Consider the following 13748-nt stretch of genomic DNA (forward strand, 5'->3'; position numbering starts at 1 on the left):
CATCCCCGCCATTGCCCGAAAGTGAAAAAGTCATTCAGTCACGTCCGGCTCTTTGCGATCCCATGGACTATACAGTCCATGGGATTCTCCAGGCCAGATTACTGGAGTGGGGAACCTTTCCCTTCTCCAGGGGATCTTCTGAACCCAGGGATCGAACCCAGGCCTCCCGCACTGCAGGCGGATTCTGAGCCATAAGGGGTGAGCTTAGGCCTGACTCTGGGTTTCTTTCTCTCTTTTTCTGGCTGCACCAGGTTTTAGGTGCAGCTTGCAAACTCTTAGTTGGGGCTTGTGGGAGCTCGTTCCCTGACCAGGGAGCAAACCCAGGCCCCCTGTATTTGGAAGGCCAAGACTTAGCCACTGGACCACCAGGAAGTCCCTGGGTTTCTTTCATTTAACCCAGAGCAGCTGACTTTCCCCGTGAGCTGCTTGGAGGAGTGCAGGGGGTGGAGAGGGCGCTACTGTGGAGCCTTATGTTGGAAAAGTCCCTGGAGGACGTGCTCTTTCCCACGCCTGCAGCTCCGCCACAGCAGACGGTCTGCTTCAGGGACAGCCTGGGGACGCACAAGCCGAGGACCCTTTGAGATTTCCTGGGAATGGGATCCATCCACGCACAAACACGGAAGGGCCCCTTGGAGGGGGGCTGGAAGCAGCCCCTGGGTCCCAGGGCTATCCCGGGGCCCTCCCCGCTCCCCAGATTTCTGCAGGCTGCCTTGGGGAGGACCTCAGCTGTCAGGGGCAGGGTAACAGGGATAATGCAGGAAGACCCCCCCAGGCAGACCACACCCCTCCAACAGACGCGGGCGTTTCTTAGCCAATCAAGTACACGGTCGAGTTGTACATTTGCTGCTCAACCGTATTTAATTGTTTTTTTTTTTTTTTCTAATTCCTAGCCTTTACCAACTAATAGCTTTGAACACACTTTACAACTGAACTTGAAACAGAAGAGTCTTTACCTCCTGCTTCTTTCCTTCCAAATTCCCCTTCAAAGCCCGCGTTTTCCCAACAGGAAACGTAGCTTGTTTGCTCCTCAAGGCTGGACATGCCTCCAGGTGCTGAGTCCATCCAAGGCCAACAGGCCCTCGGCGGGCAGGGCAGGCGTGGGCAGCTCCTGCCCCCAGACTCTTCAGCCCTTGTTTTAACCCTTTAGTAACCTGATTCCCAAACCAGCCCAGACGAGCAGGACCCCGGGGTTCCCATCAGAGGGGCCCCCGTGCTAGGGCCGCGCAGGTGGACGCTGACTCCACTGTCAGTTCTGAGGGCACTTCGGAGCTCACGCTGGTCAGTAGCTCTGGTTGGCTACAGCTTGATGTCTTGGGTTCCGGCACGTGGCCGAGAGGAGAGGACTACGGTGACGCATGTTAGCTGGTAGAAGCTTGGCTAACCTCCTCCGTGTCCTCCCGGAAAGTCACCCCTAGAGCCCTGCGGTGTGCCCAGCAGCCCACGGCAACCTCAGATGCCCAGGGAAGCCTTATGGGGGAGGCAACAGGGACGCTGCAGCCAGGAGAGAGACGCCCCCGCCTGCCTGGACTCAGATCCCACTCTCACCCATCCGGGCATTTTGGTCATTTGCAGAAATGTCCCCACCTTGCCTGAAACCAGAGCCACAGGAGATCCTGCAGACTGTGAAGAATGTTCTAGAACAATGCAAGTCCTGCCGGGGCTGCCCCGAGGAACCAGGGTCCCCCGGTATCCACAGGGCGTCCAGTGGTGCAAGCCTGCCAGCCACCGAGGAGCCCTCCTTCTGCCTGGACACAGGAGATGACTGGGCCGACCCAGAGGCCCTGGGCTCGCAGCTGCTGTTCCTGGACTCACCCGGATTCCAGGCTGGTTTCCAGGGCCTGTACGACCTCTCCCTGCCCACGCTGAGCGGCGTGTTAGGCGGTTTCACCGACGAGGAGGAGCTGGTCAGGCGGCTGGCTGAGGCCCGTGGGGTGGCCAAAAAAGCTGGGCTGCCCATGGCCCTGGCCAGGCTCTGCTTCCTGCTGGGACGGCTGTGCGTGCGGCAGCTGAAGCTGTCCAGGCCCGCGTGTACTTCGAGGAAGCCCTGGGGGTGCTCGGGGGCCGCTTCGGGGACCTGGTCCTGGTGGCGGCTGTGTACACCAGCCTGGCCTCAGTCCACCTGCGGCAGAAGAACAAGGAGAAGTGCGCACAGGTGGTGCCCAAGGCCTTGGCCCTGCTCCTGGGGACGCCCGGCCACGTCGGCAGCTCCGAGGCTGATTCCAGCCTCCTGACCCTGGCCCTGCGGAGGGCCATCAGCAGCCGCAGCCCACAGGCCGAGGCCCGGGCCTGCTTCTTGCTGGCCAAGCACCACGCCCGCCTCAAGCAGCCGGAGGAGGCCATGCCCTTCCTGGAGAGGCTGCTGCTGCTGCTCCCTGAGGCAGCGGGGACCCCGGGCACCTCCTGGCCCATGGACTGCTACCTGCTGCTGGCAAGCATCTACAGCCAAAGGTGCCTGCCACACCTGGCACTGAGCTGCATCAGGGTGGCCTCGCTGCGGGCACAGGGCTCGCTGGGCAGCGCGCTCCGGAGCGCGGCCCTGGTCCTGCAGAACAGCCCGCGCCTCCCCCTCCTGCCTGCCCAGCTTGCTCACTACCTCCGGCGGGCACTGGCCACCCTGGCCTCTGGGTCCGGGCAGGCCCTACATGGCCCTGTCTACGCCAGCCTGGCCCAGCTGTACAGCCAGCACGGGTGGCAGGGGAGGGCCATCGCCTTCATGGCTCAGGCCGTGGAGACAGACGCCCGGCTGGGCGGCTGCACTGTTGTGGACCGCCTGGTGGCCCTGGCCTGGCTGCATGTCCTTCACAGGCAGAGCCCGGCAGCCCTGGGCATCCTGGAGTCCCTCCTGGAGGCCGCGGTGGCCACCCCAGACCAAGAGGGTCTGATCACCAACATGATGGCCATTGCACTGAAAAGAACCGGCAGGACCCGGCTGGCGGCCGAGAGCTACTACCGCGCCCTGAGGGTGGCCCGGCGCCTGAGCCGCCCGCAGAACGAGGCGGTGGTCCTGGCCAACTTCGGGGCCCTGTGTCTGCAGGCTGGCGCCGGCGGGCTGGCCCAGCACTACCTCCTGGAGGCCGTGAAGCTCTTCTCGCGGCTGCCCAGCAGGGAGGGCAGCCCGGACTTCACCCGGGTGCTGCTGCGGCTGGGGGACCTGTGCACCCGCAGGGAGCTCGCCCGGCAGGCCAAGTGCTACTACGAGTGGGCCTTCCTGGTTGCTGTGGAGATGGACCATTGGGAGAGTGAGTGTTGGGCAGGGGGCTGCCTGGGGAGCAAGGGCTCTTTGCACTTCTGTTCAGAGCGTCCTGGGGGGTGCAAATCGGAGGCAAGCGGTCGCTTCTCCACCGAGAATGCCGAGTGTTGGGAACCAGCGGGTGCCTTGAGGTGCCCCATCCTGGGCCAGATGTCACCATGGCAACCAGCTCATGCCAGGTTGCCTGGGACCGTCCTGCTTTCTGCACTGAAAGTCCCGAGGCCGGGAATCCTGGCAGTCTCGGGCAGACAGGCAGTGGGTGACCCCGGACGCAGCCCAGGCCAGGCAGGGGGGCAGCCAAGCCAAAGCGGCCACGTGGGCCTCGCATACCGGGTGTTCTGCTGGCGCTGTATCCTTAGCATCTCCCAACAGCCAGGCACACCAGGCACCTCCCCAGGCCCAGAGCGTGCGGGGAAGCTGCTGCGAGTGACAGGTGGTGGGCGGGGCTCCACCAGCAAACAGGCCCAGGTGGTCCTCACTGGGGGCTGGCGGCCAAGCCACAGGACACAGATGCTCAGGTCACGAGAGCCCCAGAAGCAGGCACTCAGCTTGATGGTGGGGCGGCTCCAGGGCCTAGCTGGTAGGGGGCCGGCTGTTTAGTCTGGGACCCAAGGGAAGAGAAGAATTTAGCCAAGTACGGGAGGGGGCCTGGCAGGAGGCGCAGCAGCCTGTGCAAAGGCCCTGGGGTGAGCGACTGGGCCCTGCGGGGTGGTGCCAAGTTCGGAGTGGCTCAGGTGATGAAGGTGAGAGCCTCAGGTGGGAAGCTAGGCAGGGGCCCCAGACCTCAGGCTGTGGTTTGGCATTTTTCTGAGAGCACTGGGGTGCTACTGAGGGATGTAGTTTCTGCTCAGTGAGGCTGGAAGGGGGATCCCCTGGACCTCCAGGAGGGGCTAGGAGCTGGGTCCCCCGACCTGCCCTGCAGCCTTGGGTGGGTGCGGGCCATGGTCACCAAGGGCACTTGGCCCCCCGCTGGCCTCTCAGAAAACTTCTGTGACCCCCACGCCCCCAGCCCAGGCACTAGGGGATTCAGACTTGGGAGTGCAAAGCTGGGGGACCCAGGAGGTCCTCCGGGGGTCAGGGGGTCTGCCCCTCCGCCATATGGAGCAGGGAGGGGACTGAGGGCAGTGCTGACCCCGGGTCACCCAGTCCTTGCGCTGGTTCCGTTTTCAGTGCGTTTCACTGGTTTGTGTCTTTCTCGGGTTTGTCCCTTTCATCGAGGTCGGCTCATTTGTTGGTGTACGGTCGCTCACGGCTTCCCCTTTTTTTCCGTGAGATCCGTGGTGATGTCCCATGTATCCCTCCTGATTTTAGTCCTCTCCGGCTACCTCCTTCCTTTGCTTGGTCAGTCTGGCTAAAATGTTGTCACTTTTGTTAACCTTTTCAAAGAACTGTAATTGGTTTCACTGTTGTCTGTGTTTCCATTCTCTACTTTACTATTTTATCGTCTCCTCTTGAACTTTGATTTTTCCTTTCGTTTGCTTGCCTTGGATCGAGTTAACTTTTTCTAGTTTCTTAAGGGTGAACTTTAGGTTTTTTATTTGAAATTTTTATTCGTTTTTGGTTGTTTATCTTCTAAAATACTTAGCTATTTGATTGAGCCGGTCTTGGTTGCAGCATACAAAATCTTAGTTGGAGCGTGCAGGCTTTAGATCCCTGACCAAGGATTGAACCCAGGTCCCCTGCATTGGGAGTGCAGAAGCTTAACCACTGGACCACCAAGAAGTCCCCAGTCTCCCTCTTTGACCCACTGGTGATTTGGTGGTGATGCTAAGTCGTGTCTGACTCTTGCGACCAACCCCATGGACTGTAGCCTGCCAGGCTCCTCTGTCCATGGGATTCTCCAGGCAAGAATACTGGAATGGGTTGCCATTTCCTTCTCCAGGGGATCCTTCCGACCCAGGAATCAAACCCGGGTCTCTGCGTTGCAGGCAGATTCTTTACCGACTGAGCAACAAGGGAAGCCCAGTGATTTAGGAATGTGCTATTCATTTCTACAGATACGTGAATATTCCAAACTCCTTTGTGTTACTGATTTCTTACTTCATTCATTGCTCCTGGAAGATATGCCTCGTATGCTTTTGACCCTTTTATGCTTACTGAAGATGGTTCTGAGAGGCAGCCTCTAGTCTGTCCTGGAGAATGTCCCATGGGCACGTGGAGGATGTTGTGTTCTGCTGTCGTTGGGGGTGTGCTCTGCGCTCTGTTAGGTCTGGTTGGTTTGTGGTGTCATCAGGTCTTCTCTTGGCTTGTTCACCGCCGGGTCATTTTCAGTAGTGTAAGTTCCCAGTTGTTTCCATTCCTCTGGCTTTAGAACAGGCGAGTAAGGCTGTGGGCTTGGAGCCCGGCTTCACGAAGGAGCATCGACTGTGGAATGCAGGAGCCGGATTTGAATCCCGTCTCCACCGAATGTCTTTTGCTCCAGCTTTGGACTCAGCTTACTTGTCTGCCTTGTCGAGGCTGCAAAGAGTCGAACACGACTGAGCAGCTGAGCATGCTCGCATGCAGCCCCTGTCTGTCTGGGAGGAGCTTTGTGAAGCAGAAACATGTCCCAGTCCATCAGGGGAGCCCAGTCGGGACCACCCAGCCTGGGAGTTCTCCAGTGACCAGCACTGTCCCTCGAGCACCTGTGACGTGCCCTGCCTGGCCCCGTCACGGCTGCTGGCCGGCTGTGTGACCTCAAGCCGGACACCCAGCCTGTCCCCACATGGAGCGACCCCAGCTCACAGAGGCGGGCACGCCGCAGGGGCCGCAGCCCCTCGAAGGCCGCTGCAGAGCCTGACAGGGCCTCTCCCTCCGTCTCCCGCCAGGCCAGCTGCTCGCCGTCCAGCGGCTCTGCCACTTCTACAGCGCGGTCGTGCCCAACGAGGCCCGCTGCGTCGTCTACCACGAGTTCCAGCTCTCGCTGGCCCGCAGAGTGAACGACAAGGTGCTGGAGGGGCAGCTCCTGGAGACCATTAGCCAGCTCTACCTGTCCCTGGGCACCGAGCGGTGAGGGCCGGCCCCGGGCGGGAGGGTGTGGACGCCGTCCCAGGACAGCCCTCTGTCCTTGTGGCGACGGGCGCCGAGCCAGCAAGCTCTGTCTTGTCCCCAAGGGCGGGGGTGAAGCATGTGTTTCTGAGTCATCCTCCCTGCCATGGTAGCTTCTGGAAGCTGGCACCAGCCTGCCCTGAGTGTTCTCCCGTTGGCCCAGCGTTAGGCCACGTAGTCTGGTCTCGTTTGTCCCCTCACGTGTGAGGACAGGGACCATGTGTGCCTGGAGGGTCCTAGTCCACAGGAGACAGTGACTGCCCCGCTTGCTTCCCCGGAGCAGGGTTTCGGGGTCACCTGTGAAGCCCACCCAGAGCGTCCCGACCGGGGGTGGGGAACAGATGGCTGGACCACACAGCTCGCAGGCTGGCAGAGTCCCATAACACCCCATGAGCGTGGGGGCTCCTTGAGAGCAGAGAAGGGGCTGGATTCCCTGGGACTCAGGAGGGACGCCTCTTACCCTGGGGCTTCAGTTTCACAGCAGGACCAATCAGGAGATGCAAGAGATGCAGGTTTGATCCCTGGGTCAGGAAGATCCCCTGGAGAAGGGCATGGCAACCCACTCCAATATTCTTGCCTGGAGAATTCCGTGGACAGAGGAGCCTGGCGGGCTACAGTCCGCAGGTTTACAAAAAGCGGGACACGACTGAGCACACACGCGTGGCAGGCCTCAGCCTGGACCTCCTGAGCCAGCAGCTCCGAGAGCCAGGCCCTGCCATCTGTGTCTGACCAGCCCCCTGGGTGGTTCTGATGCTCCATCCGTGTCAGAACCCCTGGCCTGGATGGGCTCTACATTTCTGCCCAGGGGCCATGATCCCTGCTGTGTCTGGAGGTGACGTGGGCCTGTGTGTGTGGAGGTGGGGCAGAGACGAATCGCTCACTCCTTAAGGCCCCACGGCCACCTGCTTCCCTCCCGAAGACCTCCTCACCTTTGCTGGACGAGGGCCGTGTGTTGCCCTGGTCTCAGTCAGCCTGGACACGCAGGCTCTGGCCCCCTGATGCCCCAGGTCCAGGGTGGCCAGACGGGCCCCCGGGAAGAGCCCAGTCCCCTCCATGCAGGGGGGCGGCCGGCCCAGGAGGCCGGCTCTGAGCACCCACCTCTATCTAACCCCAGAGCCTACAGGTCCGCCCTGGAGTACACCAAGCGCAGCCTGGGGGTTTTCATCGACCTGCTGAAGAAGGACAAGGAGGCGCACGCCTGGCTGCAGGCGGGGAAGATCTACTACGTGCTACGGCAGAGCGAGCTGGTGGACCTGTACATCCAGGCGGCGCAGAACGCCGCCCTGTACACGGGGGACCCCGGCCTGGGGCTGCAGCTCTTCGAGGAGGCCGGAGACATCTTCTTCAACGGGACCTGGGATCGCGAGAAAGCGGTGTCATTCTACCGGGTGAGCGCCGCCGCGCCCCGTGGGTCCAGGCGAGTGGGCTTCAGGGGCGACCCTCCTGGGGGGCAGGACCTCCCCACCTCGTACACAGGCTTAGCTTCCGGGTGGTTTGGTCAGGGACTGTCCCAACCCCCAGCCCCAGCCTGGGCGGGACAGAGCCACACAGCCCTGTGAGGCAGGGCCTGCCCGCATTCTACAGAGCAGGAAAGCAGCTCAGAGAGGCGCAGGGGCAGGTCCAAGGACACACAGCGCAGCAGATGCAGGGCCGCCGGACCGGGCTCACGTCTGCACGTGCCTCCTGGGGAGGGAGGCGTCTCCGCCTCTGTCTGACCAGCTCGCATGAGGCTGGGCCCCAGGGTACAGATCAAAGCAGCCTCTTTGGTGCCCAGGGCATGTTGGACCCTCTGGCCAGGCCCCCTGCACCCAGGAGGAGCAAGGCTGGTCTAAGGGCGTGCAGTGTAGCCTGACGGGCAAGGCTCACACCCCTTGCTCACGCCCCAGGGCCCCAGGTCTGGCACACTGCTGCGGGCTGATGGTGTGGGGGGGAGGGGAGGGTTTCCCGGGTGGCATTAGTGGTACCGCACCCGCCTCCCAGTGCCAGTGCAGGAGACGTAGGAGACGCGGGTTCACTCCCTGGGCCAGGATGATCCCCTGGAGGAGGGCATGGCAACCCACTCCAGTATTCTCGCCTGGAGAATCCCATGGACAGAGGAGCCTGGCGGGCTACAGTCCAGGGAGTCACAAAAGAGTCAGACATGCCTGAAGCAACCTAGCACGCGAGGCTCCAGGGGGTTCATGGGGGCAGAACTGGGGGCCCTCAGGACGGCACGGGCCTGGCTGCCTGTTGTGGGAGGAGGAGGCCTGACCTGCCTCTGTCCCCTCAGGACCGGGCACTGCCCCTGGCGGTGTCCACGGGGAGCCGGGAGGCCGAGCTGCGGCTGTGCAACAAGCTGTCCGCGCTGCTGGCTGAGACGGAGACGCCCCAGGAGGGCCTGGAGTTCGCCCACACGGCCCTGGCACTCAGCCTCACCCTGGGTGAGCCCCACACCCCGCCCCGAGGGCCCCCCACCCCTGAGGTCTGGGCAGGGCCTGAGTTCCCCGGGGCCGCAGGCTCCTCTCCCCCGCCCCGGGCCAGGCTGCTGAGAACCTGTCCCGCCCCGCCTGAGCATCGTCAGCTCTGTGCCCCCGCCCTGCCCCTACCTTGCTGGCCAGGGGGCTGGCCGGGGCGCCCTGCACCACGGACATTCAGGGACCCGCCAGGCAGGGCCGCCTGGTGCCTTTCTGCCCGCTGTGCCCTCCAGGCCTCCCCTCCTCGCTGGCCCCGGGCCCCACTGCTCTCTGCCGGCCAAAACCCGTCCTCCTCTCCAGGGGCCTGTCCCTCCATGCCCGGCTCTTCTAGGCCATCTGTCTTCCCCGAGGCAAGGAGCCCGACAGGGCCGAGCACACAGTAGGTGGGCCCCTGGGGGGCCTTCACCTGCAGAGCTCACCCTGGAAGGGGGAGGATTTTGCAGGCAGCGTCATCTGGTGACTTCCCACCAAGGATGGGGTGGAGGGCGGCTGAGGATACAGCAGGGAGGCCCAAGGTCGTGTCTGCTGGGGCACAAACTGCAGGGCTTCTGCGTTCTCGCGGTCAGAACAGTAAGCAAAGCTCCCTGTCCAGGGGACTCTGTGCAGGCCTGGGCTGGGGGGTGTCCTGCTCCACGACTTTGCCACATCCCCGAGGTGCCAGGAGAGTGGGCATCAAGAGGTGCCCCTTAAAGACGGGAAAAGGAGAGCATGGCAGCCCACTCCAGTCTCCTTGCCTGGAGGATCCCGTGGACAGAGGAGCCTGGTGGGCTGCAGTCCCTGGGGCCGCAGAGTCGGACCCAACTGAAGCAACTTAGCACGAATGGGACGTCGGTCTGGGGGGTGGGAGGGGACTGGCCGGGGCTGTGAGACGGCATCTGCCCCCTCGGCATCCCCAGGGGACCAGCTGAACCAGCGGGTGGCCTGCCACCGGCTGGCTGCCCTGCACCACCGGCTGGGCCACGGCGAGCTGGCCGAGCACTTCTACCTCAAGGCGCTGTCGCTCTGCACCTCACCGCTGGAGTTCGACGAGGAGACCCTGTACTATGTGAAGGTGTACCTGGCACTTGGCAACATCATCTTCTACGACCTCAAGGTTGAGAGGGGTGCGGGCAGGGCTGGGTGTGGGGCGTGGGGGCCGTAGCCCGGCTCTTGGTGCGAGGGAGGCATCGTGGTCCTTTTCCTCGAGTCCTGGGGGTCTCCCCAGAGCTCTGGGCCCCGCTGTGAGCTGCTGGCGAGGCCAGTGGACACCGTCCTTGCTTCCAGGCGGGTCAGGCCTTGCCCTCAAGAGCTCAGGGTCGGTGGGGGAAGCTGCCACTGGGTAAAGGGCAAAATGAGTGTAGTTGGGTGGCAGGCGGCTTCTGGATGGGGTGACTGCAAGGCTGGGTCTTGACTGTCCACCAGGAGTGAGCCACAAAAAATGTAGGAGGTGGATAAAGACCTTCCTAGGGTGGGGGAAAGTGAAAGTGAGAACGTGAAATAACAGTCCTTTCCAGTTCTTTGGGATCCCCTGAACTACTCCAGGCCAGAATACTGGAGTGGGTGCCTTTCCCTTCACCAGGGGATCTTCCCAATCCAGGGATCAAGCCCGGGTCTCCGCGTGGCAGGCGGCTTCTTCACCAGCTGAGCCACGGGGGAAATGGCACCATTATTCTCAGAGACCATGTTGCAAGGTGGGCTTCCCGGGTGGCGCTAGCGGGAAAGAACCGCCTGCCAGTGCAGGAGACAATAGGAGATTCGGGTTCGATCCCTGGGTCGGGAAGATCCCCTGGAGGAGGGCATGGCAACCCACTCCGGTATTCTTGCCTGGAGGATCCTCACGGACAGAGCCGCCTGGCGGGCTGGCAGCCCACGGGGTTGCAACTAACACTTTCATTTTCAGGGTGCAAGGCACAGCCCACACCCTGACACCTCCTCCAGGAAGGCTGCCAGTCTGTGGAAAGGAAAGGAGGCTTCCCTTTCCTCCTTCCTGGAATCCTCATATCACCTGGATTGGGGGAGAGGGCGTGTCCTCTTTATCATCTCACTGCACAGAGAGGGAAACCGGGGCTGGGGTGGGGCGTGACTTGCCCCAGGATTTACAGCAGGAACACCCAGCACCCTGGCTCAGCCCCTGCCCTGTCGGAGCTGCAGTGGTGGGAGCTGGGGCCACTTTTCCATTCGTCTGTGAATCCTGCGGTGGATGAGACAAGGGCCCAGGGATGTCTCCTTATTGCCCCTTCCCCCCTCCCCATACAGGCAGACATCACCCCTACTCTGGGTCTAGCCCTGCCTCTGCACGGCATCCCTGATCTGTGTGGGTTGAGAAGTGAGGGTGCCCCAGCCCGGGGCTGAGTTCTCCCCGTCCCCCTCCCCAACTAGCGGCAGCTAGGAGCTGGAGCGGCCCTGGAAGACCCCCTACTGCCCACGGGTAACCCCCAGCCCCCTGACTAGGCGGGCCTGACTGTGCACTGGCGCCACCTGCTGGCCATAAGTCATCCCTACAGCCACTGCTATGTCCAGTGCTGGGGGATTCCGTGGGCAGTGGTGACCCCTGCAGCTGAGCCCTCCCCCCGAGACCCAGGCCCCGAGCTGCTCAGGATTTGTGTGGTTCGCTCTTCAACTGCTTTGCTGAAGCAGGAGCTGGTGCCCCCACAGGGCAGGGAGGGGACTAGGCTAGGCATGGGCAGCTGATTAGGGCAGAATGAGGGGCAGTGGGCTGGGGCTTCACTGATGGGGACCCTGCGGCCCTGTGCAGAAAGGGGGGCCTGGGGGCTCTGCCCTGGAGGTGGGGGCTGCTGGGGCATCTTCACCGACCGACTCTCTAGCCCGAGCGTGTTGTGTCATAGCAGAAGGAGCAAGACTTGGACGAGGAAAGACGTGGGTGTGAATCCTGGACCTGCCACCCACTAGCTTCTACACACATGTGCACACGTGCACAGGAATACACACGCCGCCCCCTCCGCCACCCACTCTGGCCAGCTCCTTCCATTTAGTTGGGATGCCGCCTCCTCCAGGAAGCCCTCTGCTCCCACTCCAGGCTGAGTGAGGTGCTTCCCAGGCTCCCACAAGCTGCCAAGCTTCCCTGTGCTTCAGGCCAGTCGCACCTGGTGGGTGCTGTTGCCCAGAGTCAGCTGTGTTTGGCTCCCTGCCCTCTCCCTGCAGCGTGCACACACACACACACACACACACACACACACACACAGGGTCCCCCTGCCTGGCCAGGGGACAGTGACTGCTCCACATGCCTGCTTCCATTGTCCTCTGGGTCCTTGTTCTGTGTGAGGGTCAGTGACGAACCAAGGCTGGCGACTTTGTCCTCTGTCCTGGGGAGCCCCTGTGAGCAGGAGGGGACGGGCAGGCTTGGGCTTAGTGCCGGCCCTCGGGGGACCTCCAGGGGAGACGTGGAGACTGGGGTGGGAGGCAGAGTTGGCAGGGGTGAGGGGACGTGGGACACCCCAGCCTGGGGACAGTGCGTCCAGGGCAAAGATGCGTCTGAACTGGGAGCCCATGTCCTGCGGGGTGGGGGGGGGGGGGTCACGCCCCCTCAGGGTGGCGGGATATTCTGAGAGGTGACGCCTGTGAGCCGCTTCGCACTGGGCCTGGTGCAAAAGGCCGGGCATGTTGGCATTAGCGTGGATCTGGGCTGCAGGGGTCAAGCCAGGCCACCGTGGGCCACATGGCCCTGCAGGGACCTCTCAGACCCCAGCCTCCCAGACCTCAGCTCAGCCCAAGGGGAAGCCACGGATTGTCTTCCAGAGGCCCCGGGGGTGAGCAGGAAAGAGGCTTCCAGGAGGAGGGGACCAGGTCCTACAAGGTCCGAGGCCCCGGCTCCAGGGTCAAGGCGGGGAGCAGGGACCAGGGGTCCCAGGGCCACCGGGACAGCAGTCCAGGCCCCCGTAGATGGCCAGTTGGTTTCAGGCAGCCCTGGGCGGAACAGGGGGCTCCTCCCTGGGAGAAACACGCAGGGCCCGTCCAGAGGCACCAAAGCTGGCCCGTCTGGGGCGAGCAAGTGTCCTGCCCGCCTGGAGCGCTGTTGCAGGCCAGCCCTGGAGCTGCCCTGGCCTGGGGGCCTAGCCCAGGGAGAAGCTCCCCCGAGGTCCCCTTCCCTGGTGCGGTGCTGTCCCCTCGGTTGACTCGCCATCTGCCTCCAGGACCCGCTGGACGCGGCCGGGTACTACCAGCTGGCGCTGGCGGCGGCCATGGGCCTGGGCAGCAAGCGGGCCCAGATGAAGCTGTGCGCGCGCCTGGCCTCCATCTACCACCACTCCCTGCTCGACCGCGAGACGTCCCTGTTCTTCTACCAGAAGGCGCGGACCTTCGCCACAGAGCTCAGCGTCCGCCGGGGCCGCCTGGCCCCCGGGCCCCCGTCCTGAGCCCAGTGCTTGCAGGCATGGCCCCCGGCTGGCCCAGGGTCTCAGGGGCTGGCTTCCTGGGAAAGGGACGCATGCAGTCAAGGGGAAAGCAGCAATAAATGTGTTTTTGTAGAGAGCCCTCTGGAGTCCCCAGGCTCCCCCGTCCCGGGACTGCCTCCTGGGGAGTGTGCGGGGATCAGGCCCCGTCCCCGGGGGGCCGTTCCGCTGCTGCACCCCATCCTTGGGTGTGGGCGGGTAGGACTGGGGGTCCAGCCGTCCCAGGCCAGGTCCCCCCAGCCGGTCAGCTGCGGGTCGTGGGGTTCCCTGGGCACCTTCTCCCTCCCCTATACCCTCACCGAGTGTCCAGCGCTGGGGCCTCTCTGCTTGGAATGCTCGAAGCACACTTCGAGGTCAGGACTGTTTGTCTCCTGATGAACGGCTGAAGAAACGGAGGCACACAGAGGTTAGGTGCGTTGCCCGCAGTCGCACAGCAGGTAGGAAGGGGCAGAGAGCCAGAGGCCAGTGCACTCACCCCTGCGCCAGCCTGCCAGCCTGCCTCACATCATGTGCCCCGTTAGGACCTGAGGGCAGGGACCTACCCCAAACATCTCTGCCCCTCGTCTGTCACGGAGACAGGAGAAGGGATTCCAAATATTCCCCCACCTGGGTGTCCTCCGGCCCAGCCTG

The 13748-nt window shown here is 63.1% G+C and overlaps 1 protein-coding gene across 1 annotated transcript in view; it reads left to right on the forward strand.

Annotated features, from left to right (window-relative positions):
• The window catches only part of SH3TC1 (SH3 domain and tetratricopeptide repeats 1), a 40122-nt gene extending 26924 nt beyond the window's left edge, over window positions 1-13198 (forward strand). Inside the window, 7 exon segments of the mRNA XM_027545149.1 lie at window positions 1573-2013; window positions 2016-3239; window positions 6058-6238; window positions 7392-7665; window positions 8547-8697; window positions 9627-9823; window positions 12861-13198. Coding sequence (XP_027400950.1) covers window positions 1573-2013; window positions 2016-3239; window positions 6058-6238; window positions 7392-7665; window positions 8547-8697; window positions 9627-9823; window positions 12861-13082 — 2690 coding nt within the window. The 3' untranslated portion in view covers window positions 13083-13198.
• Window positions 13199-13748: the final 550 nt, after the last annotated feature.

This window comes from Bos indicus x Bos taurus, chromosome 6, assembly GCF_003369695.1.
Source record: "Bos indicus x Bos taurus breed Angus x Brahman F1 hybrid chromosome 6, Bos_hybrid_MaternalHap_v2.0, whole genome shotgun sequence".
In the NCBI taxonomy this organism is placed as follows: Eukaryota; Metazoa; Chordata; class Mammalia; order Artiodactyla; family Bovidae; genus Bos; species Bos indicus x Bos taurus.